General features: G+C 32.3%; 2 protein-coding genes across 4 annotated transcripts in view; one reads left to right on the top strand and one right to left on the bottom strand.

Annotated features, from left to right (window-relative positions):
- Window positions 1-59: 59 nt before the first annotated feature.
- On the top strand, window positions 60-14,281 carry LOC135840510 (hairy/enhancer-of-split related with YRPW motif protein 2-like). Its single transcript, XM_065357103.1, has 3 exons — window positions 60-829; window positions 8,144-8,239; window positions 12,852-14,281. Exons 1-3 carry the CDS (start codon window positions 728-730, stop codon window positions 13,953-13,955), a joined length of 1,302 nt encoding a protein of 433 aa, XP_065213175.1. The 5' UTR covers window positions 60-727; the 3' UTR covers window positions 13,956-14,281.
- A 4,081-nt stretch (window positions 14,282-18,362) lies between these two features.
- The window catches only part of DCX-EMAP (Doublecortin-domain-containing echinoderm-microtubule-associated protein), a 52,817-nt gene continuing 43,250 nt past the window's right edge, over window positions 18,363-27,929 (bottom strand). For all 3 annotated transcript variants that reach the window (XM_065355478.1, XM_065355479.1, XM_065355480.1), the window contains 11 exons: window positions 27,699-27,870; window positions 27,519-27,614; window positions 24,482-24,622; window positions 24,069-24,329; window positions 23,811-23,939; window positions 23,592-23,720; window positions 23,335-23,497; window positions 20,077-20,259; window positions 19,890-19,985; window positions 19,676-19,790; window positions 18,363-19,583 (listed from right to left, as the gene is read on the bottom strand). In XM_065355478.1, the coding sequence (XP_065211550.1) occupies window positions 19,430-19,583; window positions 19,676-19,790; window positions 19,890-19,985; window positions 20,077-20,259; window positions 23,335-23,497; window positions 23,592-23,720; window positions 23,811-23,939; window positions 24,069-24,329; window positions 24,482-24,622; window positions 27,519-27,614; window positions 27,699-27,870 (1,639 nt within the window). In that variant the 3' untranslated portion in view covers window positions 18,363-19,429. The remainder of the gene's footprint in view (window positions 19,584-19,675; window positions 19,791-19,889; window positions 19,986-20,076; window positions 20,260-23,334; window positions 23,498-23,591; window positions 23,721-23,810; window positions 23,940-24,068; window positions 24,330-24,481; window positions 24,623-27,518; window positions 27,615-27,698; window positions 27,871-27,929) is intronic.

The following is a 27,929-nucleotide window of genomic DNA, read 5'->3' as shown; positions in this document are numbered from 1 at the left end:
CGGACAAGAATTCCCACGGATCCTTCCATCTCTTTCTCACTCTCTCTCTCATTCTCATTCTCATTCTCGTACATAGGTGAGGTGAATCTACACTTCATTCGATCGAGTCCATTCAAATTCTCTTACACTATAAACTCAATCGTCGTATCGTCGTAGACTCTCGCAGTCGTCATCTCATTTCGGCAGATTCGGATGCGAGCGGTGCCCACAACACAGATCGACCAATCATTATTCGATTTTCTACCTCCGAACTACACACGCAGGGCTCACAGACACAGATCAGCGAGATTCTCCACAAGATCAACGAACACCATCGATAATCATTACTAGTTTTATCAGCCAGCTTCTCGAGTGTTTGTTGTATCTCTGTTCGCGAGTGTTATACATATTAGTCGATTGTTTTATTTGTTCTTTAATTTATTGGTGGATGTGTGAATGTGTATGTGTGCTGTAGTATACGACTTCCAGTGCTTGTGACCGTTATTAATTAACCCCTACTTGACAAGTGTAATCGTTATTTTGGTTCGTTTTTTTTCTCACGTATTCTTATATGTATTTCTCAAGTTCAGTGTGAATCTCGTTCGCGATTCGACGATAATTTTTGCAATTTTTTCATCACACGTTTGAAAAGTGTACGATTTTTCTTATCAATCGATTGATTCGCGAATAAATAAAAAACGTTTCGGTGATAGAGGTGACTGCCTGATTCACCGTAGTCTATTTTAATATGCCAATTAGTGAGGATGAACTGGAGTCGAGGATACATTCATCGATGGCTCATTCCAACGAATACCGTTATTCGGCTTTATCAAAGGCCGAGCAAAGAAGGGTAAGTGACGTTGTTGAGATATATTTCATTTTTTAAAAATTTCAATCAATTCACAAGAGTTGAACCAGTTTTTGTTGACAAATTTGAGTGCATTTAGATAAGACATTGATAATGATTTTCACTCATTCGATGATCGGTGAGGGAAGGAGGTGGATAGCTTGAAATTTTCAAATTGAAATAATACCTATCATGAATTAAAGCACAAGTGCTGCAAAATACCAAAAAATTGGCTGATTTTCAATAAGACAGGATGAAGAAAATGACAGGAATATAAATTCTCAAATTTCTACAGCATTGTCACCTTACATAATTAAAACGAGAACAAATTCGCAAATTTTACCATAATTTCATCATAGCCTTTGTGATACACGTACTCAAATCCTGATTTCCATATCAGATAGGAAAGGGGAAGGGGTGAAGGGATTTGAAAAACTAAAAAGGCGAATTAAACGGACATTTGGTGTCTAAAAACAATCGAAAAAATTGACGCAGGTACATATGTACCTATTCAGATTTAAAAAACCGTTTTCCCTCCCTTCCCCCTTCACATTTTAACCCTTTCCCCCGCAGCCAGCCTCTAAACAATATAAATAGAGCGGAAAAAACCGGTGAAGGAAACGAGCACAGGGAAGATATCAATTATCACTTTTACTGTCTGCGCATACGTACTTTCGACCCTTTTTTTCCGTTTCTTAACGTACCCGATTTAAATACCACGAGTACATACTTGTACTTTTTACGATTCTCTTGTCGACTCAATGGAGTGAGAAGCACCACTTCACAGGTTCACACTGATAAACTTCAATCATTTTTCTCTTCACCCTCCCCCTTCATCGAATCTACTCAATGATCAATTTCACAGGCACATATCTCAGGTTGTAACTTGTAAGGTGCAATTTGAGCCTTTTTTCACTACTTTTCAATCCATCTGAGAGGAACAGGTTCTTGAAATTTCATTTGGAGCAAAAATATCTGCTGGAGGAAAAATTTCTAGCAAGGTTGCATTCTCGAGGAAATTTCCCAGCTCAAAACGTCAAGTCTAATATTTTCAACATACGTGGTGGGATTTTAAAAAATTACAAAATGTAAACAAATTTTCAAGAAATTCCAATGTGGCATGCATACTTCAAGTTTTGATTTTCGTTCAATACAAAAAAAATCAATCAAGTACTCGAAGGCAACGATTTTGGCAACACTGTCAACTTCTGGAAATCGCTCAAACTGCGAATTAACTCGGTGAACAATTTTGAAAATAAGCTGAAACGCAATTTTTATCTCCCCCCCCCCCAAAAAAAAAAATTTCAGCACTTCCCGAAAAAATTCAAAAAATTTGGAGAAATCAAAAATCAGGCTGGAGGATTTTGGTCGAAATCCAAGTACGGAAGAGGAGGTGGTCGTTTTTTAGGGAAAATAATATAGTCATTCGAGCGAGGTTAAAAAATTTCTCCATGAACAGAAAATGTTCAATTTTTTAGCCTCATACTCGTAGGTAAATGTTGGTCAAAAAAACGGACTCGAGATGTCCGTCTGGAAATCGTCAAAATTGTGGAGGAACTCGTTAAAGAGGTCGAGAATAGACAAGAACTAGACTTTTAGCAACCCAAGTTGATTTCCACGTCTTCTGAAGAAATCAAAAAATTCTTGAAAAATAGAAAAATCTAATTCGAGACTCCCAAAATGGCTGGAAATGGTGGGATTCAGACTAGGGAAGTTGATATCAGCTTCAGAACTGAGTTTCGCCATTTTTTCTGGGAAACAAAATATCAAAAATTTTAAACAGAAAAAACATACTTTTCAGAAATTACCATTTTTGGATTTTCAAAAAATTTCCAAAATTGAACAATTAGTTTATGCAATTAAAATTTTGATTAAATGTAGGTTTCAGACCATGCTCTTCGTAAAAATTGTTTTTTTTTCAGGAACTCGTCCCCTTATGCAAGAAAATAAAAATTTTTCAGGTATCCAGTTGAAGGGTATAGAAAGGGAAAGGAGAATTGTCTGTTCAAGATATAAAAGCAGATCCGCGAGTCATATCTTGTATCTATCAGTTTGAAAGATTACCTTTTTTCTGCAACCCCCCCCCCCAAAATGCTAATTTATCTCCTTACATAATTCAACCTTTAATGGATTTTTCAGATTTTTGGTTGATTTTTCTTGCGATTTTTTTGAGATTTAGACTAGTTTATTAGGAAGTTTGGAGGAAGTATGAAAAATCTTGCTATTTCGGGATAAATCTTGGAGATTGGCAACACTGACATGAACAAATATATATGTATATTCATTTATTTCATACTTCAAAAAAAAGACCTATTTTTATCGAAACTGAACACTCAAATTTATGCAAAAAAAAAAAAAAAAAACAATTGATAAGCGTACACATTTTTTTCTCAATTTTAGCGATTCAATACGAAACAAAGTTACTCGTTCGTTATGACGTACCTAATTTCGTATCAGAAAAGTAAATTAGAAAGAAATGGATGAAAACAAACTGAAAATTTCAAGAATAAATAATAATGAAAACAACACACGCGCAATTAGTACTTCTCACCTAATGAATCGCATCAGTATATAAAAAGGGGCCATTAAAAAATTAGCAGTTTCAATACCTGCAGGTGAATTATTAACCTTTCCTACAGTTTTAAGTACGTATTTCTTTGCTAGCCGATGCCCTTCGTAATAACCAGACGACTTAATCCATTTCTACTTAAAAATAAAAAAATCAACACGAATGAATTTTTTCAACAGAAATTATAATACATAAAAGTGATTCAACGAGTAAAAGGAAAAAGCCCAGTTACGATTTCCTGGAATCTATGTATTTCACATCAACGTACGTAGCCTATCATCAACACCGCATAAAATTATAGCTGCCTTAATTAGAATGAATAGAGGAAAGGGCAAGGCAGCCAACAAGCCCTTTTCTTTAGGAAAAAATTTCAAAAATTAAATTTTTGTATGTACTTTATCGTAAATTCATTTGAGTAAGTACCTTAGAGTCAAACCCAGAATTCTCCAAATTTTTCAAAAATGAGGTTATGATCGTTTTGGGTACAGTTAGTAGGTACGCATCGATTGCCATTCTCCGTTTTTACCTATCTGACACAATGACACATTCAGGGGGGTCCAAAGTACCGGGTACGAGTCAAATTCCGAAAAATGTCCAAAATTTTCAAAAATGAGATTATGGTCGTTTTGGGTACAGTTAGTAGGTACGCATCAATTGCCATTCAACATTTTACTCTATTCGATACCATGATGGTTAGGGGGTCCAAAGTGCCGGGTTCAAGTCAAACTTTGAAAAAAATACTTCAAAAAAATTTTTTTTTTCATTTGAGATACTTTCAACAGACTTGAATCTAGAATTATCCCTCATTTTATCATGCATTTTCGTGTATTTTCGATATTTTTTACAGACTTGGAGTCAAAACCAGAATTCTCCAAAATGGTATCGTGAATTACTGCTATAGAAAGACTTGAAAAAAAAATTTTTTTTGTTAATTTGATTGTTACCCGAAGCAATATATATATAGGCGAGATCAGAAACCTGCTACTACTCATTCCCACCGTTCATCAGTTTTTTGCATTTTTCTCAAAATGGTGAAAAGTGGAGAATTCTGGGTTTGACTCTAAGGTACTCTTGGTGATCAAAAATTGACTAAATTATCAACACTGCCCACATTTCCCTCCCTATCACCCATCTCCTCTTCGGAGAGAAGCAAACGATTATGTAGGCCAATTTGCCTTCCAAGAAATTTCCAATCAGGAGGTTTAATATCTGATTTCAAAAAACATAGAAAAACAATTAAACTAAATTTCTGGCATTGAATTTTTCGAATTTTAATCACTTAAGAACAACCTCTTGAGTAATCAAGGACTTGGGGAAGTGAAATGGACAGAACATGAAAAGTCTACTGACAATCTGATATCAACCCCCCCTCCCCATTCCACCCACAACTCAGAATGCCACAATAAATTGAAGTGTTCAACTATTTATCACGCAAACAAATTTAAAACCAAAATTCGGACTTTTTTCTTTAAAAAAAAAATGAAATTTCCACCCACCTCCCTCTATTATTATCCGAAAGGAAAAAATGTGTAATTAGATCTAATTTCAATTTCAAAATTTTTCCCTCAAATGACTCACAATAACAACAATAACAAACAAAAATGTAAGAAATATTTATGAGACATACATAACAGATTTTTTTTTCAAATTATTATGTAGGTATTTTTTTACAAAATTTTTAGTTAAATCCCTCTTTCCCATGGTATCTGAAAATTTGGAGCGTTCAATTCTGAAAGTTGACGTTATAGGAGAGGGAGAAGAGTTTTGAAGGCGCTGATTTTTCTTCTGGTGGTGGGTTTGGGGGGGGGGGTGGACTACAAACTCGAAGATCCATGTGTTCAAATACTTCAGAGAGGGGAGAGGAAAATAGGCGACGAACATAACTCAAAATTTTCAACTCTTTCGCGTTGAGTGACGAATGTTTGTAATTTGACATCTCAAATCTAATTTTGTGATCATTTTTTTTTCAATTTTAAAGATGCATCTAAAAAATTGACACGGTTAAATTTATTACAGAAAAAAATGATCTTGGCCTCATATTCTAACAGTGCTGCCAATTCATAAAAAATTTCCAGCCTTTAAATCAAAAATAAACAATTTTTTTTTTCAAAAATTTTTCATAATTTTTTTATTTTTATTTTTTTCACTTTTTTACGTCTTTCACTACAGCATTTTGTTGACATTACATATTAGGTATGTATTCATGTAGGTAAATTTTTCTCAAAAAATCATTTTTTACTTGCAAAACTAAAAATATCCACATTTTTGGAATTTTTGACAAATTGCTGTTTTTTTTCTTTCTTGAGCTCTCTGAATGAAATTTGACCATTTCAAAGCTAAAAAAAATCACAAAAATCGTTCAACTACTGCATAAGTTTATGTATTCTGACATTCTTCAATTTAAAATTTTTCACATCCATTCAATGCAACAAACAAACCCTCCAAAAAATGACCAGAAACCATTTCCAACACGTAAAAAAATATACAACAAAAGGTAAAAGAAAAAAACCACGAATATTTCATTATTCTCCACATCTTGACCCAACTCTCATCCATACAAAAAAAAAGGTAAAAAATGCCAAAAACCAAATCTCCTCTTCTAATCACACATTCGTCCACCCCTTGGGTAAAAATAACGGAACACGACAACTCCAAAAAAAAAAAATCGCCCGAACCCAATACTCACGTCATTTATACCTTCGCTTCCTAACCGTAGATGATGAAAAAAAAAAGGCAAAGAAAAATCCCACCATCCGATACCTTTAGAAAAAACCTGCCCTTCTAACCTAATTAAGGGCGATTACCAAGCCATGACTTTACACACTATAACAAAACACCCGTTCATTCCCCCTGTATTTACGTTCATTGGCATCGTAGCCGTATAGTAAAGGGAGATGTAAGGTACCTGGACCTACACTGCAGAACAAGAGGGTACAAAGCCTATGATTTTTCTTTCAACCCTGCCTGCAGACGTTGAACTAGGAGAAAAAAAGGGTCGCTTGTTGCTTCAGGATTAATTCTTTATGGTTTATACACCGACAATAATATACATAGATGGCACTTTAAATAACGGTAATTTTACTACACCAATACGAAGGCACAACAGAAGTGGCTCTGGCTGCACTGAGGGAGCAGGACGTATGAATTTATAATTTTATTTACCGCTTTTTTAAGTGTACGGTATATAACGATTAGCTGACGCCCCATTTACGTCAATCATCGAAGAATTTTTTTACACGTCTTTTTGATTTGTAACTTTATTATAAAAATATTTCCCTTCTTCGTTCCTCGTCAAAAAGGTGGAAAAAAAATCATACAACTTTCCAAGCTGTAATTTCTTTTTAATACAGTTACAATCGATTCACGTCGTCGTATAAATGCATAATAGGTACATAATTTATGCACCGACATCGTCGCCATTATACAATGCAACAAGTACCTATATACTGTATTATATGGTTATGGACTTTGATACGATAATTGCAGTCAATTTGGCGGCCAGATTAAAAGCTTATCCTAAAGGGGAACTGCAACATGCTATAATTTTTCGCGAAAAAAAATTCGCAAAAATATCCCATTTTGTTGGGAACGATCATTGAACTAGTTGAACCGATGCATTCGTTTACCACTCCCACGCTTCAATTACATAGGTACCTTGTAACTAATAATTCCATCTGGTACACACGGATGATAAATTATATTTGCCAATATGTTAAATTTCCTTCTCATAAGCTACGACGTGTACCCCCCTATGAACTAATTACAATGAAAATAACGCTCACACTCGTGTAATGATATAATCGCAATAAAAATATGTCAACAAATTACCAAGTGGACCCGCATGGTTACTTTTCCAACAAGTTATAGTTACACTATTGAACCTCTGAAGAGCATACATCTTGAAAATTTACAATAGGAAATCCGTCTTCGAATCCATTTACAGAACACTTGTTACTTCGCCAGCATTGAAAACCAGATCCTTCACCTTTATTCGCCACTTCCTCCTGGAATATCTGTATACTTCGATACGCTCCATTAGACGATGTGAAATTCCTTCACCCTTAATCGATTCTCTTTTTGACTCCCATCGACATTTCACATACACGTTTCCTCAATGCCAATATAAAGTTCTCGCCATTAGACATGTATACAAAAAGATGATACCACAGAAGCTCGTCTCATTTTCTTTTCTCTTTTTAATCATTCCTCAGTGTGATCTCCTGTAGGGTGCTATTTAATCGTTTGCCAACGTACGAGAGATTAAGGTATAGTGAAATATTTGCTAGCTTGTATACTTGCTAACCCCCCTGTGGTTACAAACCTATTATCCATCGATGGGGCAAACATGGAGATGCCAATACGTAAATAAGTAGCCAAAAAAAAAAGAAGCATCTAATACGTCTTGAAGATACAGGTATCAACTAACAACCCTAAGGATAAGATTTATTATTTTCTTTTCAACGTGATATACGCCTCTATACCTAAGTATAATTGAGCATTAGTGGTCATTCGAATGATTCGATCGACGTAATATGGTATAAATAGGTGCATAGTTCTGTTATTGATGGAAGATTTTTTTCTCCTTTAATAATATAAATACGAGTAGTATATGTAATGTACATGTGGTAAATATTTATACTACGTGGTGTTTGATATTATAGTATGATCGAGATAGGAGAGGTACGAGTATGTTACCTACATTCTTGAGGCATTTATTTACACGACGGTGGTATTTTTTTCTGTTACAGAATAATAAACCGATTATGGAGAAAAGGCGAAGAGCGAGGATTAACCAATGTCTGAATGAATTGAAAACTTTGATACTGGATGCTACCAATAAAGATGTAAGTACTCGAGAATACCTATTTCATGGTCGTTGATTCGGTATTTTTTTTCCTGCTATTTGGTTAATACATACGATACGGTTCTTAAGCTGTTCAGAATGCTAAGTACAGGGTGATCCTATATTATTCGAAAATTATCAGTAAATGGAATTGGTTAATTCGAGGAAAAAAAACCATACTGGGGAATAAAATTAAATAAAATACGTAAAATTTCAAAAACGGTGTATAAAATTGAAGCAGAAGCCGGTACAAAATAAAAATTTAAAGGAGATTCATTTCAATCACCACGTCCACTTTACAAAAATTTACACCGAAGAATAAAAAAAAATGTCAACAGCCGTGTAAAAAATTGAAGCACAAAATGAAAAATTGGAAGAGGTTCATTTCAATCACGACGCTCACTTTCAAAATAAACTTTACCACCATAAAAACCAAGATGACGTTCAATTAGTTTGAAAATTCTGCAATGCACATTCTTGATAGAGAGAAAGAAGGGTAGGGAGGGGGGGGGGGGTCGTTTGAAAAAACACTGTAAAAAAATCAAACGTCGCAGCAGGTCAAAATGATCTGCAGCTATACAATCAAATTCCAAATTACCAAATTTGCAATCAGTTAGAATCATTCATCTATCCTTGCGCAGCCTATAATCAGTACCATTTTGTATCAAATATCAAGTTATAAAATTCTGATCAAGTATTTTTCAACATACCTATTAACTTTTAGAAGCCCCACAAAGGAGTTATCTCAATCGAAAGAAATCGAAAATGCATGGAAAAATATCTACATATTACTTCACAAATCAAAATTTCAGTTCATTTCTAAAGTTTTGAGAAATTTTCACCAATCAGAGGGCAAAAAAATAAAATTCAACAAAATTGAGCTATAAGGCTTGAAATCTGCTAAGTACCCAACTGTGACACCCCTCTCCCAGTTGAAAAAATTATTGGAAACCGTTTCATTGGAAATTGAAATTTCATCAACAAAATTACACAAATACTTATTTTCCAAAAAAAATGTTCAATAAGTTGTCTAAATAAATTATAGCACCTCCAAAATTACTCAAAACCTCCTCCACTCAATCCAGCAATTCAGCATGATGAAAGTAAAGTAAAGTACTAACTAGATTTTTAGCTTCCCAATTCAATTGAGTAAAATTTCGCAGAAATATCAATTTTCAAAAAATTCTGGAGACTTGAGAACTTCTCAAAACAGTTTGAAACAGTTTCCAATACTTAGATTTTTTGGGGAGGGGGGAGGGAGAAAAAAAGGATACACATCAAATTTCAGATTTTTAGTTCAGATCAGTAAAATTTCAATTTTTTTACTGACTTTGACCCAGAACCGATTTTGAGACAGTTTCCAATAGTTGTTTTTTTTTTGGGGGGGGGGGCTAAAAAAGGATACCTACTAAATTTCAGGTTTTTGGTTCGAATCAGTAAAATTTCAATTTTTTTATTTACTTTGACTCAAAACTGATTTTCAAAAATCCTCCCAAGCTCCAAAAGTTGACTTGAGCGTCTGAAATTCATTTTTTTAACGAGTTGATTTTTTACCTAAAAGAGCCATAATGACAATAATTGCTCTGGGCTCATTTTGGCTCACAACAACTTTAGCTGTCTATAATGAACGGAGAAAACAGCTTCAATCTATCTCAATTAATTTCCAGCTCAAAATGGGCATTTCTTCCAAATTTTCAAAAAAAAAAAAACAACTCAAAAAATACACCAGATTATTAATATGTTTGACTTTTTCATTTTCAAAATATCCAAAATTTGAAAAAAAAAATGAAATCAGAAATTGAAAATTTTAGATTTTTAAACGACTCAATCACATGAATGGAGAGAATACGTTTAATTCATCTCAAAATTAATTTCAGCTCAAAAAAGAACATTTCTTCCAAATTTTCAACAAAAAAAAAACAACTCAAAAGATACACCAGATTATTAATATGAAATTTGATATTGAAGTTCAGGTCTGCACTTTTTCATTTTCAAAATATCCAAAATTTGAAAAAAAATAAAATAAAAAAGAATTGAAAATTTGTGATTTTCAAACGACTCTGTCTAATGAATGGAAAGAATAAGTTCAATTCATCTCAATTGATTTTCAGCTCAAACAAGATATTTTTTTCAAAAAGAACTGCTCAAAAAATACTTTGAATCATCATACTTTATTTGAAAGATATTGAACTTCAAGGCTGCACTTTTCAATTTTCAAAATATCTGAAGTGAAAAAACATGAAAGTTGGAAATTAAAAATGTTTGAAATCAAGGCTCGAGGACAAAATTATTGACAAATGTTTGGTTTTTCATTTTAAAAACTCAATTTTATACCTGAAAAAACCCAGGAAAATTGTTGTATGTATTTGCCCAAAGCCAAGTGATGTCGACAAAATTTTGGAAATTTTTTATTCAAGGTTAAAATAAGTCCCCTAAGTGATACAAAATAGTTTGATTTATTTACAAAAACACCATTGGATTTTCATCTGGTGAGTGGGAGGGGGCAGGGGGTGGTAACTTGACACTGTCCTCCCTTCCACTGAAAATTTTTGAATGATTATTTCTTCAATTACTCACTCTTAATTAATTTAAAGTTAATTCATCAATTTCAAATTTATTTGATTTTGTTTCTCAGAATTTAGGATGATTGATTTTTAAATGTAACTTTCAAGCTTCTGATAAATAGACTTTTGTGGCTCAAATTTAGAAAAAACCTTTACTACATATTTCAAATCAGCATTATTTTAAAGAGTTTATACTACTTTTTTGCATCCATTTTTTTTGGCAGTAATATTTTTCAATTGATGAATTATAAAAATTATGTACTTGTGGATGTAATTTTATTCATCTCCACACACATACTCACTCCTAAAAATTGAAAAAAATGAACAAATTTTTCAAAAAAAAAGATGAAAATTGGCAACATTGCCTTTTGTTGTGCTTTGGAATAGTTTTCCAAAAAAAAAGAAATAATTTTCCTCTTGTACTTGGACATTTTTTAACCGATTATGCGATTAAAATACTTCACTTTCAAATTGATGAAAAAACAAATTTTTCAAAAAAATGAAGAAAATTGGCAACATTGCCTTTTGTTGTGCTTTGGAATAGTTTTCCAAAAAAAAAAGAAGGAATTAATTTTTCTCTTGTATTTGACATTTTTTAACCGATTTTGAGATTGAAATACTTCACTTTCAAAATTGACAAAAAATTTTTTTCAGAATTTGTGATGACTGATCTATGAATAATTTTCAAGAAAGACTTCTGTGACCCTTAAATTTTCTAGAAAACCTTTATTTACTATTAAAAATTACTATCATAGTTCAAAACTTGACTAGCTAGTTTTTTGCATTTTTTTTTCTTCAGAAATTTTCAGTTTCAAAAATTTTTTAATGATTTTTTCCATTAAAAAAACTGATGTAACCTTATATGTCGACGTAATTAGGTGTAGGTATACTTAACTATAAGTAGTTAACTAGTCTTTATACAAACAATCCTGCAATTCTACAAATTAAAAAAATTTACAATTCTTCAAAAAAAAAAAAAAAAGATAAAAATTGATAATGTTATCATTGATTTTTAAAACGACCTTTTTTTCGTACTTCAAAATAGTTGTCAATTCAAGTATAAAAAAAAAAAAAAAAAAAAATGCAAATGACATGAGAAAAACTTGACATTTGAAAAATACTCCATCGTATTTTAACTATCCATAAACAACTTTCAGAATCACCCTGTACTTCATCATAGGATAGAATTTCATTCTGAACACAGTTCAATCTTCTATAAGAACCACGTATCTCCGAGAAATGCGCCGAATCGAAAAATCCTCACTAACGAGTAACGAACCTAACCTTAAAACAAGGGAAAAAAATCATCAATTAATCAATTCCTCTCTCTAAAAAAAATTACTCTTCGAATTCAAAAACACAGAAAAAAATTCCACCTCGAACTCCAAACGAACCTGCAATTACCTTCACGTACACAAATTCACTCTGGCGGAACCCTGTTTCTAGTTTTTCGATCTCCACACCGAATAAATTCCAGCCAAGTGAGAAAAAACTCGTAACGCCAAAGCGGAAAACTGGCGACTCATCGAATCTGTCACTTTAGGTACTTTCCAGCGTCATGTACCTACTTGTATTCTAATTCTTATAAATTCGTAGGAAAAAAAATATCGCGGACTGGAATACCTCGCTAGGTTTGATTTCAAGTGTTGGCGTATTTGAGTGCGATTAGTTTTGGTATATAGAAGAGGCACCTAGATCTGGAAGCGTTGGTGCTGTAGGAGTGAGTGAGTGAAAGAGAGAGAGACATCTTCACAGATGTATTAACATTGGTCAAGTTCCCAGAGAAATCTCCCAGCATAGAAATAAGCGAACCGTGAACCATGAAAATGTATCCGTTTTAACGACTCCGACCGGCGCATTATCGCTATTGCACTCTGGAATATTTTTTATTCACTTTTGATTCTCCATTTTTTTTTTTTTTTTTCGTACTCTGTACATAGTATTACAGCTTAATTAGGGACCGCCACCGCCGCGTAGCTATATATAGGTACTTGTCGATTGAAAAATTAAAAATGTCACGCTTTTACCATTGATTATTGTGTATTTCAGCCCGCCAGACATACCAAACTGGAAAAAGCAGACATTCTGGAGATGACCGTTAAACATTTGCAATCTATTCAACGACAACATCTATCAGCGGCGGTCGCCTCGGATCCGACGGTAGTTCACAAATTCAAGACCGGATTCAACGAATGCGCCGGCGAAGTTAGTCGTTACATTGGTGGCTTAGAAGGTATCGATAACGGCGTCAAACAACGATTAATATTACACTTGACCAGCTGTATAACGAATCTGCAACCAGCAGCAACGCCCTCCGTAGCTAATCCTTTCAACATATCCAACGATATACGAATACCCAACACCGAAGATCTGAATAACAACGACGCAGCTCGATTCCAAGCCATTCCAGGACTTCAATTAATCCCTAGTCGATTACCATCCGGCGAACTAGCTCTTCTATTACCCAACTCTTCGTCGTTAAGTTCATTATTCCCGAACACATTCGATCTCAATAACCGTTCCCATGCTAGTGCTTTTACTCCTGTATCGAAAGACGTCAAACCGAGCGGTAATTCGACAACGACGACGACTACGACGGTGAAAGACGAACCGAAAACCAGCACAGATAACTCAAATTCCGAAGTATCATCAACCAGCAACGACGGTAGCACTTTTAAACCTCCTGGTACGCCGAGTAAATCGATACTACCCAGTGGATCATTCACATCGTCTAGTTCATCATTACTGATACCAGTTACTGAACTGAATGCTCAATACAAAAAAGATCAATACACCGGATTAGCTTTACAAAGTGAACGATCAAATTTATTCAAACCACTCACCGTTTACACTGATCCATGCTACGATTTGACTAGTCCGTCTAAGAATTCATCGCCTCTGGTTAGAAAGAGTCCGTTGGATTTTTCCATCAAAAAGGATACCGAAGAAGCGCCATCGAGCAGTGATCCAGTTCGAGTAATGCGAAAGAGACCTCTTGAAGATCTTCCGTGTAATGTACCAATTCCACCTACGAAAGCATTAAAAATTGATTGTGATAAAGAAAACGATGTAGACAAACCGTCGATAGCGTTACCAAACCATTCCGGTGGATCGATCGTGAATCAGAATGATGGTATGTGGAGGCCTTGGTAGCATATTTTGATTGATGGTGTTTTATATGCACCTTGTTTAGAGTATTTTCCTATTTAATTGTAATTTTGATTCGTTTATGTACCATATTTTTATTTATTATTTCGTGATTATTTCAAATCAAAATGTACCTATGTGTTTTATTCGTCTTCTTCTTCTTCGATTTCTATACTTTTTTGTCTGTCTGTGTACTTATTTGATAATAAAATGATACTATTTTTGTACGATTGACTTACTATTGGACTTACGTAATTCGAAATTGAGTATGGTTCCATGATTGAGGATTGACACTGGAGAATAGCTCGATGGATCGATTCGATGGTTGAAGATACTGATGCCGGTACGTGAATATTCGACTTCCACTCGATCACTACATCGACATTATAAACACTATCCATGAAATAAAAACATCACGCAAATCAGAAGTAAGTACCGAAAAAATTTCACGAAGGTTGAACGCAAAATTTCGCAAATTTTTAAATATTTAAACGAAAAAGTAGAAAAATGAGCGAGAATAAACGCGAAAACCGAAAACAAAACACTCAGAATAACACAAACACCAAACACGCCATTATATGACGTCACTGACTAGAGCAACTGAAAATTCCAACGTTGCCAAATATATAATTTCAAATTTTTTTCATAAAAAAAAATTAAAAAGAAAAAAAATGAAAAGGAAAAGAAAAATTAAAATTAAAAATCAAGGGATGGAGGTAAAGAAGAGAGAAAACAGAAAACAAAGTAAAAACAAAATTGGCAACCCCCTCCCTTCCACCTGAAAAATACAATAAAACGAACAGAAAAAATTGAAATTAAAAAGAACGAAAAAGAAGAGAAAAGAACCGATAAAAAAAAACAAAAAACTGGTTCTGTTCAGAATCACTAAAATCAGAATCAGAACCAAATCCAAAAACAAAAGTACAAAACCTCAAAATTGTGACTTGTGACTGTGAAGAAAAAATTGGAAATGAAATGAGGAGCTCATTGCAAAAGTAGCCCTTGTCACATGAACCTATGCAATCTCCAATGCTCTCCCTTGAGCGTACCCAGTATCATGAATGTAAACTCTATAAAGCAATTCCTCTCAGGGCTACTCAGGGTAGACCAACTTGACGGTCATTTCATCATTACAACATGATCTCCGCAGTTGGTAATAGGTACAATCGAGTGAAAAGGGTCTAAAAGTTCATGTGACAAGGGCTACTTTTGCAATGAGCTCCTCAAATAGTAATGACACTAATGACAAGTGATAGTGACAACACAACCAATTTTGAATTTATTGAACCAAAAAAGCAGGGGTTGAAACTGTTAAAAAACCAAAAATCAAAAATGAAGGAAAAACCAAACATAAATCTGTTTTGTGCAAAACTCAAAACCAAAAATAAAAAATATTTGATCAAAACCAATTTTAACCAAAAAGAAAAACCAAGTAAGTATAAAAAATTTAAAATTTAAATCATCAAAATATGTGTAATGTTTTGACTTTTATGCATTAATTGACTAGTAGAAATGAATACAATAATTAATAATGCTAATACTACCTAGAATTAGGTGGCATAATGCGATAATTGGCAGAAAAAAAAAACCTGAAAACTGAAACCAAAAATCCAAAACCAAATAAAAGTACCAAAAAACTGTAAACCAAAAACCCAAAACCAAATAAAAGTACCAAAAAACTGTAAACCAAAAACCCAAAACCAAATAAAAGTACCAAAAAACTGTAAACCAAAAACCAATTATCAAAAGGTGAAAACTGAACTGAAACCAAAAACCAAAAATCAATTTTTAAACAGTTTCAAGTTTTCAACCCCTGCAAAAAAGGCAAAAATGCCCTGATGGAAAACTGAAACTGAAACAGAAACTAAAACTGAAACTGGTTGAAATTTGAAAACTTGAACTGAAATGGAGAAATTGAAACTAAAACTGAAACTAGAACTATAATGAAAAAAACTGCAACTGCAACTGAAAACTGAAAACTTGAACTGAAAAAAATAAAACTGAAAACTTGGACTGAAATGTAAAAGTTTTGCAATCAGGTGCCCATATTTCTTCATAATTGTTGAGTTTGAATTTGAGATTTGAAGTTTTTTTTTGCCAAGTAGCAGCAAATTAGTGTATAAAAATTCATGAAAGAAAAGAAAAATTCATCATTTTTCATTTCCTTTTGAATTTCAAGAAATGACGAAAACTGAAACTGAAATGGAAAACTGAAAACTTGAACTGAAATGTAAAAGTTTTGCCATCACTGCAAAAATGGTTGCTTTTCATACAGCCACAAATGGTCTAGCAACTCTTCTGAAAACCAATTACATTTATAAACACATTTTTCGTCTATATTCTCTGCTTTTTTTATTTCCAAAAGTTTATTGATTGAACTCTGATCTGAATGTAGAAATGAGTGATAATTTTGTCACATTTTTACATTAGATTTTTAGATTTTTTCAATTAATTAGTTAGGTATTTTTGAAAACAGGAAAAAAATCCTGAAAATTAGAGTGTTTTTGATTTTGATTCAAAGTGGCAAGAACGAGTGAAAAAAGCCAAAACCAATAAACTGTAGGTAACCAAAAACCAATTATGGGGATGAAAACCCTCAACCAAAAACAAATGACCAATTTAAAGTGATTGTGATCCATAACCAATAACTAAAAACAAAAATAATTTCAGTCTTATCGCCCCTACTAAATTGCCAAATTCAGATAGGTACCAACATTGGTTGTTTTCATTTTCAAAATTTCAGGTTTCGAACTTTCAATTGTTTTTTTTTTGTTTCCTTCTCCATTTTTTTCTACGAATTGGAAAATGTTTGCTTACAGAAAAAAAATTTGAGTCCATTTGAACTTATAAAAATCACTGAAACTGAAAATTGAAAAAACTGAAAACTGAAATTTTCACTGATCACCTTTTCCAGCGTTGGCAAAAATTTAAGGTTTTATTTTACATAGACGTACAGCAATAAAACTCCGAATCCTGAACCGAAATGAAACTGAAACAGAGAAACTTGACTTATATTTCGAACTTTTAAAATCTAAACTTGAACCTAAACTGAAAAAAATGAAAAAGTAAACATAATCAAAAGCTGACAAAATTTCGTGAAATGAAATTTAACAAAACTGAGTAGGTACCTAATATATAAGAATTTTATAAAACATTCTTGAAAATTTCTATTAACCTAACCACAAGTAAAAGCTTTAAAAACACTTAAATAACGAAACAGCGATGAAAATGCATAGTAAAATATGCATGAAACAGCATTGAAAAATCAACATAATGAAACTTTGGTGAAATTTGCAAAAAATTTACGAAGAAGCCTTGAAATGATGTAAAACACCAAAAAGAGAACAACTGCAAAAAAACCACTGCAAATTATCAAAAAGTAAGTAATAAAAATTCAAGAGAATGTACACCAATTGTTTAAATGAGATTTAAAAAAAACATTCAACAAAATTTTGATGAAATTCAAAAAAAAACCACGAAAAAACCATTGAAAACCTGTTGTTTTTTCTCGAAATTTTATGTTAGGTATTATTCTAACACATTTTCATCTATTTTTGGAAATTTTCACTGAATTTTCATTGTTTTTTGATGATTTTTCAAGATTTAAAATCTGTTTTGAGTGTTTTTACATCATTTCAAAGCATTTTTAACACGTTTTCATACACTTTTGGATAATTTCACTGAAATTTCGAAATTTTTGGGTAATTTACCGTGTTTTTAATGGTGTTACTTGTGAAGAGAGTGGTTTCAACAATTTTTTCTGCTGCTGAATTTTCTCAAATTTTACAAAATTATATCACTTTTTCGTTTATGATTTTTATGTTTTTTTTTCGAATGCATTAATTACACTAGGTACCTATTTAAAGTTTCAACGCAATTCATGCATTTTTGGGTAATTTTCAGTGATTTTCGTGCCTTCACTACTGTTTTTTTCATCAGTATGTATACTTATTTGGGATAGAATTAGGTAATATTCGTTGTAGATTTTTGAAAAAGAACTCTTATGAAAAAAAATATATATATATTTTTTTGGTTTTATATTTCAGTTGAAAGTTTGCCTAACAAACGTTTCAGTTTCAGTTTAATTAGGTTTCAGTTTTTATCTAAATTCATACTCGTACATCAAAATTGGATCTTGGTTCAAGTTCAAACTTTTGGTTCTCCACGCTCGGAATCCAATAGAGTGTCAATATTCATTACTCGAAGATCGAAATCGATCTCAAATCACTTAAAATGAAATTTTAAATGAATTAAAGTTTGCAGAGCAGAATTATTTAGCTCCATTCTTCAGAATTTAGGCAAACTTCATAAACCTACCTATTGAGATTTCGAAGGACTAAGTAGGTACACCTTTAGTCAGAAAGTTATACGTAATTACCTAGAATTCGCCTTCAACGAAGTGCGAACAAAGAATCCTTTTCAGAAAAACTTTATTTACATAACAATAAAATGAAATTTTAATAATGATAAAAACAATGTAAAGAGAGGTGCGAATTTGAAATTGCATTAAAAAATTTACATTTTAAAAATAATGCAATTCATTGACAAGGTGCAAGAAGAACTCTAACATTTCTATTTTCTATACTCCATAGTGTGAATTCAAATAAACAGAAAGAGGTAAAATTACTGTAAAAGACGTGAATAAGAAGAGAATATCGCTTCATTTAAGAAATTGGTGTAATTGAAAATGCCCATTCCAATATAGGTAGGTATAGTTCGAAAAATGAAGACAAAATAATATGCGAAGACTTTGAAATAACTTGGCAAGTTGAAATGTTCAGTTTGAACTGAATAGGTTTAGAATGGTGTTACTTTAATCGAAGGTAGGTAATCAAAATTCGAAACTGAATCCACAGGTGAGAACAATTATTTAAGAATGTGAGGTGTCGAGATGAAATTTTCCTTCGCTGCCTCGCTGGTCAAATCGTATACGTATTCTCAAAGATAGGTACTGATGTATTTCTTGGCCGGATAATTCATCCGGAATACGTATCTCATCGATGTTGTTAACATTTCTATCAGTTATTCATCGTAGTAGCTGAATACTTTTACTTTAATGTTAAATTAAAAGTTATACAAGAATATAAAATGGCTAGTTTTTCGAGTTAGTCCTTTAGTTTTTCATGCTTAGAAATGGTGCTGTAGAATTTATAAAGAAGAAAATATAACATTCGAAAGCAACTACAAGTTGGTAAACCGTAGACCGTAGATCTCGAACAATTACATTAATTCGTCCTTCTATAAACATTACACGAGTATTACCAATGTTTTAATCAAATTAATGTAACTCATTAGTCTCGTTCGTCGTTGTCGTTGTATTTAGTTGTACGATATAAAGAGATACTAAAACCTTTATTTAGAAAAATGCTTCGATCCTGAGGAATAGGAGAACAGATTTACCTACTCGTAATTCAGATGAGGGTAAAACCTGTAGTACCATAATGTAAAGTAATCTCTGAAGTGTTCGAAATCTACAAATATTATTCGTCTACCACATCCCATAACATTAACGAGGCATCTGTTCCTCCGACGGTAACTACGTTTCGATCATTGTACAAGAATCGAGCGCAAGTTATTATACCGCCGTAGACTTTCTCTTCGTTATATTCAGCCTTAGGATTAATACAAGGGTACCTGTTGATCAAAAACATTGGCGAATTACAAGTACTGAATTTCAGCAATATTACAGTCAAGTAGGTACGGTACGATCGAATTCAAATACGAACCTGAATAATCTCAAATGACCATCCGAATCTCCAGATACGACAAGGTCGTGGGCAGCTGATCTGTTAACCGTGGTAACCAACGATGTCATAGGATAGTATCGATTATTCCAAACACCTAGAAAAAACATCCAGAATGAGGTAAATAGGAAAATTTTCACACATGTTAAATAAATTGTTGACAATCATCTCGTTGTTTAAATACACATAGGCTTACCGGCGATTAGATATCCCACCGAGCAATTGAGGGTACTCCATTTGATATCCTTCATAGCGATATGACTCTTCTCTTGTATAGCTCCTTTAACATCCCCTACAATTTACAAATCGTTAATAAAGATAATATAGGTATCTTTACACTAGGTACACAGAAACAGATAGGACTTGGAGGTCATTTTGCTTACAATATGCTAAATCGTAATCAGCTGTTACTGTTTGGATAAAGTTATTATCGCAGCTCCAATCTAGTTGCATTAGTGGCTGCGTTCCTCTAATTTTACTCAATTTTTTACACGTAAATCCGTCTCGGCTAACTCTGAACAAATATATGCTTCCGTTTTGTGAACCAATCGCTACCATGTCTCCAGCTGTTTCAACAAAAAAACAATGATAATATTATTACGTCGCCCACGAAGCCACAAAGAGTCAAGAGCAGCGGCAGATTTAAGGAAAAAGATTGACAAAACGCCTTATTCGAAGGGTCCATTTCGAAAATCGTGATTTTTATCCTTCCTGCTCCCACCCGGTGCTTCCTAATTAGAAATCGGAATGTTTCAATTGATTAGGAAACGTCTCTGGATCTTAAGGAAATTGATGTTTCTGTTTTTATGATCTAATTTCAAATTTCAAGGAAACTAAATCGAACCAAGTGAAACCAGGGGAAATGAAAAAGGTTACAAACATTTACATGCAGCTCGAGAAATAATAAAACGTAATTTCTGGACCAAAAAATTCATTTTTCTGACCTTAATTCATGATTCAAGAAATTAAACGCATTTATTTTTGATTTAAAAAGCTCATTTTTCAAACGTTGACATTAATTTTGAAATGAATTTGAAAAGAAATGTTCGAAGTAAGACAGTAAGAGGCAAGAGTGCCTAATGCCTTGTTATTGTCTATTATTAGTTAGGTACCTATCTAAATAGGTAATATATGTGTAAATATACGTGACATGCCAAATATTATTTACCTAATTTGAGCTTAAAACGCCAAAAAATATACAACTATTTTGGTCCTCCAATTTTTTTTTCCAAACTTGAACCTGCTGCTATTGAAGTGTATAAAAATCAACAAAACGTAGCAGAATTTCGGTAAAAGTTGTAAAAAAAGAATGCTATTGAAAAAGTAAAAATCAAAAAACAATGTTGAGCATTTGGGTACAATTTGCCAAAATTTAGCAAAAATTGCATAAAGTTTTTGAAATTACTTCAAAACACAAGTCAAAGCATTAAAAATACTGTAAGTAAAATATAAATCACTGAAGAGTGATAACATTGCAGCATAATTCAATTAATTTTGAGTAATTAACAGTGATTTTAATGCATTTTTGAAAGTGTTTTTACGTCATTTTAACACGATTTCATGTATTTACTATTTAGCACAACTTTCATTCAAATATCATCAGTCATCATTGTTTGGTGTTGGTGATTTTCAGCAATGGTGAAAAATTGAAACTGAAATGAGCAAAATTGAAAACTGAAACTAAAAAAAAAAAACTAAAAACTGTAAATTGAAACTGAAAAAAGCAACACTAAAATTTAAGTAGCTCATTTTTTCCAAAATATTGCAAATTAGAACTAAAATTAGAAATGTAAGAAATGAAATTGAAATGAAATAACTAAAACTGAAACTGAAAAAAACAAAACTGAAATTCAAGTAAGTAGTTAATTTTTTCCAAATACTTTCCAAAATAATTATTACAAATTTGATGGAAAAGTAAGTGGAATTAAAATTAAAACTGGAAAAAAATGAAACTGAAATGAAGGAACTGAAACTGAAAATTGAAAACATGAAACTGAAATTCAAGTAGTTCATTTTTTCCAAAAAAATTTACAAAATATTACGAATGATGGAAAATCAAGTGGAACTAAAATTTAAACTGAAAAAAAACCTAAAATGAAAGAAACTGAAACTGAAACTAAAACTGAAAATGACAACTAAAAACTGAAAAAAGCAAAACTGCAACTAAAGTGTAAAAGTTTTGCCATCACTAATTTTCAGTGATTCCTAAGGCTTTTAAAAAATCTTTTTAGTACTTTTTCATGCATTTAGACCTTAGGGTAACTTTCACTGAAATTTTAGCAATTTTTAGTCATTTTCAATAATTATTGTGATGCAATTTTGAGTTTTTGGAAAAATTTTAATATTTTAAAAATAATTTTCAGTAATTTTATTTCATTTTTGAGTGACTTTGAAGCATTTTAAATGGATTTTCAACACTTTTTCCTCAATGTTTTGGCAAATACTAAAATTTTAAAAATTTGTGGTAATTTTCAGTGACTTTAATAATTTTTTTCGGTGTTTACTAATAAAACTTTTTTCAGCATTTTTTGCCAATTTTAGTAAGTTTTAATTTAGTTTTGAAAAATTTTCAGCGATTTTACTTTGAAGCATTTTCGAAAGTTTTTATACACTTTCAACAAGTTGTAACACTTTTTTGTGCATTTTCGACAAATTTTCCCTTTTTTTTTGGGGGGGGGGGGGAATTTTCGGTGATTTTAATGTTTTTTTTTTTTAAGTGCTTCTAACTTCATTCCGACACTTTTTCAACAATTTTTTGAGCGTTGAGAAAATTCTACTAGAATTGTATATTTTATAGGAAGTTTTCATTGATTTCATTAGTGTTTTGTGGGGGAGGGGGCATTTTACAGTATTTTAAAAGGTTTCGGATATTTTCCCGCGATTTCTTGGCGATTACTGAAATTTAATAACTTATTTGTGATTTTCAGTGAGTTAAATACTCTTTTTTATGGGTTTTTATAAGATTTGAAAGCGTTTTGAACACTTTTTCTGTACATTTTTTACGAATTTTCAAAAAAAGTGATTACTTTTGGGACATTCTCGGTGAATTTAATGTATTTTCGACAGTTTTCATATCTTCAACATTTTGTCGTGCATTTTTGAAAAATTATGGAAAAATTTCACGTTTTTGTTTTTTTGTTTTTTTTTTAAAGTGATTTTGATGATTTTTTTGAACGTTTTCAACTTTTCTGATGCGTTAATGAAACTTTTTCCTGTATTATTTCAGGCAACTTTTATTGAAATTTCAGCAGTTTTTGATAATTTTTGGTGATTTTAATGCTTTGGGTTTAACACATGGTCTTTCGAACCCCAAGTGTTTCTGTACTAGAATTCGAGCTCGCTTTCAATGGAATTTCCATCTAGAAAAATACATCAGGATATCGATTTTGTGAAAACTTTGTCATTTCATTCAATTTTTGAAAAAATGATCATTTTATTTGATGTTTTTTTTTCGAAGATTCGGACTTTCTTAAAACTCGATTTAGAAAATGCTTCTACAGTATAGATAGTACGCAATGGATTAAAAAATCAAATACTCAGAAGGACCCATTTTACCTAGTGGGCTCAATTTTTACGGGTCCCTTTTTCTGTGTATTAAATCCGCCTCTGACATTAAGAGTTGAACAAAAATCATCCCTAACCTGGATTATATCCAACGCAATTTAAAGGTGATCCGCAAACTCGAACCGTGGTTACAATTGCTCCATTTTCTGCGTTCAAAATGACCAAATATCCTTCGGTCGATCCGACAGCCAATGCGACGCCGAAAGGATGGAAACCGAGTGAGACACATTCGTACAAAAGCTACAACAAAGGTAAGTAATTAGGTAGGTAGTAATTCACTTACATATATCATCTGAAGACTCCTTGTAGGTACCTAATAGTACATAAGACTAACCTGACTGCTCCACAAGAGTTTATGCCTTCTCCACAAGGCGACTGTTTTATCGTGTCCTGCCGTGGCGAATATTTCATCATCCGGATGTACTGCTAAGCCCCATAATTGCTTCGTGTGTCCGAATATAATCTGGAAAAAAGAATCCCCAACAAGTTACCTACAATTATACAAGTACAACAGAACCTACATCGATGTTGAAAAATCATTTCGTCATGTTACTTGATTGAATCTTCGTTGCAGCGAACCCTCTAATATGTTGTTCTTTATAGTACCGACGTAAATATTACCATCGTTTCGACCAGGTCTTTGAGGATAGATGGTTCGAACACCTCCGACATTCTCGTTCAACTGTACAGAACAAGAGAAAGAAGAACACAATGTCAATATTCCGTCACTCGATACCTATTACGAAATTCCATCGAATACAACCCATCTCATTATTATGTCCACATACTATACTCGTATACGTAGACCTACCTTGGTCTCGGTGATTTTTTTATAATTCTGTAACGAATCCCACGCGATAATCTTTCGATCTTTTTCACCTCCCGATAAAAGAGTACCTTCCGATAACATAACCAAAGAACTGATGCCTTTATTATGAGCTTCGAATTCCATACGAACGAAATACGCTCCGTTACTGTCCACCGAATAAATGGTTATAAATCCGTCACTATCGGCGGTTACCACGTCACCGTCTTGTTCAAACTGCAAACTCGTCACGATCGTTCGAGAAGGCTGTAATTATACACGTAGAATAGTGAGGTACAAGCGATGAGGATGATTTTGGTATAAGAGTACGTATGAAAAAATTTTCAACACGATAAATTTCTTTCGTCAATTTACGACACGCCTACGAGTATTTAGGTATATTTAGCTATACTATTTACCGGCTTAATTATATCGGTTCTTTCGAAAAATCCGTCTTTTCGCCGTGTCCAAAAGGTCAGATGACCTTTGCCATGGGTTATCATTAAATTATCATCCAACGGATGGAAAGCAGCGCCGGTCATCTCGTCTTGTTGCAGAGTCTGTGAACAGAATAATATTCGGGCATGATAAGCTTTTAGTAGGAATACGTTGTAGATGATTCGACCAATGAAAAATAATCTCAAACGACGATTGAGAGGAGTTGAAAATTTATTGGGAAATACGATACTAAAGATAATAATGATTAAATTTCCTGAAGTTATATTTATTTCTAACCTGACCCTTCTGTTTACCTTCTTTGCTTTTTTTTTTTTTTTTTTTTATACATTTTCTTTATTGAAATGAAAAAATTTAGAGGGTATTGTACATTACAACAAAAATGTTGAAAAAAGCCAGAAGGATTCTTGAAGTCCATAGCATTTTCAAAATGTATGGAAAAAGTTTGAAAAATGAATAAAATTAGATGACAAATTATGAGATCAATTTTAACGATTTTTTAATTCAGTTTTTTCCCCTAACTCCTCTCCTTGATTTATGCAATACTTGAAAATTTTCTAAAACTGATCAACTTTCTACACAAAAAAAAAGAAAAAAAAACATTAATATGTACAACGTTGGAAAATTTGGAAAAAAATTAATGTCGAATTGAAAAACAATTGTAAGGACTACATTTTGAGGCGAAAAATGGAGACGATCTCGATCTCAGTTCAAATAAAACATTAATTGTAGGTACCTACATATTTGAGAAATTTCAGGAAATGAAAAAAACGAAAAAAAAAATATATAAAACTAAGAAATTATTCCTTTTTTAAAGAAAAAAAATATAGCCAAAAAATTGAGATGAAATTTAAATTACACTCCAGATTACCTACTTTATAAGAATGGGTGTAATAATCTTGTAATTATAAACACCCAAAAAAAAAAAAAAAAAAAAAAACAAGGCTCTTACTCATTTTTTTATTCCAAAAAGAAATGACTTTATCAACTAAAAAGAGATCAAAAAACTCAGAAACTAAAAAAGTGATAAGAAACAATTACGAGCATAAACAAAACATTTGAATGCAAAAAAAAAGTCATCGACAAAACCTGAAATTTTTCGTTTTTAATTGGAATCTAAAAATAGAACTCGATAGAAACTTGTAAAAATTTAGGAAAAAGCCGAACTTTTTGACAATTATGCCCAAAAAGTTATACTTTTTCGTATTTTTTTCCAAACAAAAATTAATTTTACAACATGTTGATGAAAAAAATCAGGCTTTTTTGACAATTTTGAGCAACAAAATACATTTTTGAGAAAAAAGCGATACACTATTAGGACAATTTTTGGAAAGAATGAGACCTTTTTTTTGGAATTTTATACAAATGTAAAAATACACAATTTTTAGCAATTTTTGGCACAAAAAGAAACTTTATGGCAATTTAGATAAAAGACCAGACGTTTTGCTACTTTTAGCAGAAAACGAAACTTTGACAATAATTTTAGCAAAAGAGAAGGTTTCTCAGCAAATTTTTGGCAAAAAAATTAAAATGTTCGAAAATCTTGCTAAAAAGCTGAATTTTTTGATAATTTTTGCAAAAAGCAGAACCTTCAGAAAATTATTGCCGACTACGAGAACAATCTTAGGCAAAAAACGAGCCTTTTGAAAAACACTTCTGTTAAGAAGAAAATTCTTGTGAAAAAGTTGGATTTTTAAACAAACTTTAATGCTAAAATGCGAGATGTTTTGTCAATTTTTCGCCAAAAACATGACTTCAATGATTTTAGCAAAAAGCAAGACTTTAAGATTTCAGCAAAAAGCAAGCATTTTTGACAATTATCGACAAAAAAGTGATATTTCTTTGCAATTTTTGTCAAAAAAGCGATACTTTTACCTTATTTTTGGTAATTTTTGGCAGTTCCTGCCAAATAAGTGAGACTTTTGGGTATTTTTTTGGAAAAATTGATTTTAGAAGCCCGTTGAATGTTCTCTTCACTAATCGTAAGTGAGGGCAAGATTTGGAAAAACTTAACTTCGGCAAAATTGAATTATCAAAAAATTTTTAAAAAAGAGTAAATTTAGAATTGAAAAAAAAAACAAAAAACAAATCTTGCTTTTAGTAACATAAAAGGTGACCGAGTACGAGCCCAAAAACAGTATTTTTGAACCGACACCTTCTGATTTGAACGAAACCTAGGTAAATTGAAAGAGCATGTCCTAAAACCTCAGTAGAAAGGTAACTAAAAACCTTGAAAGATAAAGTTCATTTTCGCCCCATTCTTCCATAAAATTGAAACTTTGATGGTGGCTGCAAAATGTCCTAAAATTTGTAGTTTTCGGAGTGTTAGATCAAAAACAGGAAGGGAAGGGGTAAAATGAAGTACGCGGATGCATTTTGTTTAAAACTGTGATTGAGTGTTCTTGGAATTACCTCCTAAAATTCAGGAAACGAACAAATAATTGAATTATTTTTTTAAGCTTGTGAAAGAACAGACTTGAAAGAATGACAATTTCAAAATGTTTAAAAACAAAAATTTTTAGTAGGTAAGTAAGAATTTTGATGTGGCCTTTGAAAAAAAAAACAAAGAAGCTGAGGGCCATAATTTTTGAGTGAGCCATAAATTTCATTAGCTTTATTGCCTTCAGCGTCATCAATTTTGAATTTGAACCATTTTTTCAGAATTTTTTTTTAGTTCATTTTAAATGTTCACACCAAAATTGACGACTCAAAATGAAAAAAAATTTAACTGAACATTTTTTTGGAAATTGGAGAATTGCAAGTTTTAATAAGTATTGTTTAGAACTTCTTTAATTTTGAAGATGGCAGATCATTTTAGTGAAAGAAGTTTATCTTACACAAAAGTTAGCCTATGTCAAGATTCATTTTAGAAATTTTAATTTCTGAATGTTTTGAAATAGCCTTAAATCCTTCAAGTTATTAGTATCATTAGATCTTGCCAAAAAAAAAAAAAAAAAAATGAAATCATTCTTCAACAAACGATTTGAAAAACGACCTTACCGCCACTTTGCCAAGTAAATGACCCCACTGCCATTGCCAAACAGACAATATACGTTCTCTGCCATCGTCAACAGCTAATACGTAACTTCCTCCGTTCTAGAAAAATAAAATCATCGAACGTTACAACTAAAAAAGGTCAAAAAAAAAGCATAAAATTACGCGTAAGGAAATCTTATCAACCAATTGTGAAAAGGCGACCGCAGACACTCCAACTTCAAATTCGCCCATTCCGAAGACATACAACGTTAGTAAGCTTTCCGTACTCCATATTCTAATATGAGCTTGAGTCTTCCTTGTACGACCAGCTCTTTGACCAGATGCGACCATATCTCGAGATGGATGCAGGTCCATGCTACAAATAGAAAAAAATCATGATAAGATTACATACTTACTATAGAAAAAATGCTACAT

This window comes from Planococcus citri, chromosome 3, assembly GCF_950023065.1.
Source record: "Planococcus citri chromosome 3, ihPlaCitr1.1, whole genome shotgun sequence".
Classification (NCBI taxonomy): Eukaryota; Metazoa; Arthropoda; class Insecta; order Hemiptera; family Pseudococcidae; genus Planococcus; species Planococcus citri.
This window is presented reverse-complemented; position numbering and strand designations above follow the sequence as displayed.

What these genes read in the sequence shown, in the direction of transcription:
- LOC135840510 (XM_065357103.1), top strand. Translation starts at nt 728, where the DNA reads ATGCCAATTAGTGAGGATGAACTGGAGTCGAGGATACATTCATCGATG. An exon ending in CAAAGGCCGAGCAAAGAAGG is followed by an intron (nt 830 to 8,143) that starts GTAAGTGACGTT and finishes TTTCTGTTACAG; the next exon opens with AATAATAAACCGATTATGGA. An exon ending in TGGATGCTACCAATAAAGAT is followed by an intron (nt 8,240 to 12,851) that starts GTAAGTACTCGA and finishes TGTGTATTTCAG; the next exon opens with CCCGCCAGACATACCAAACT.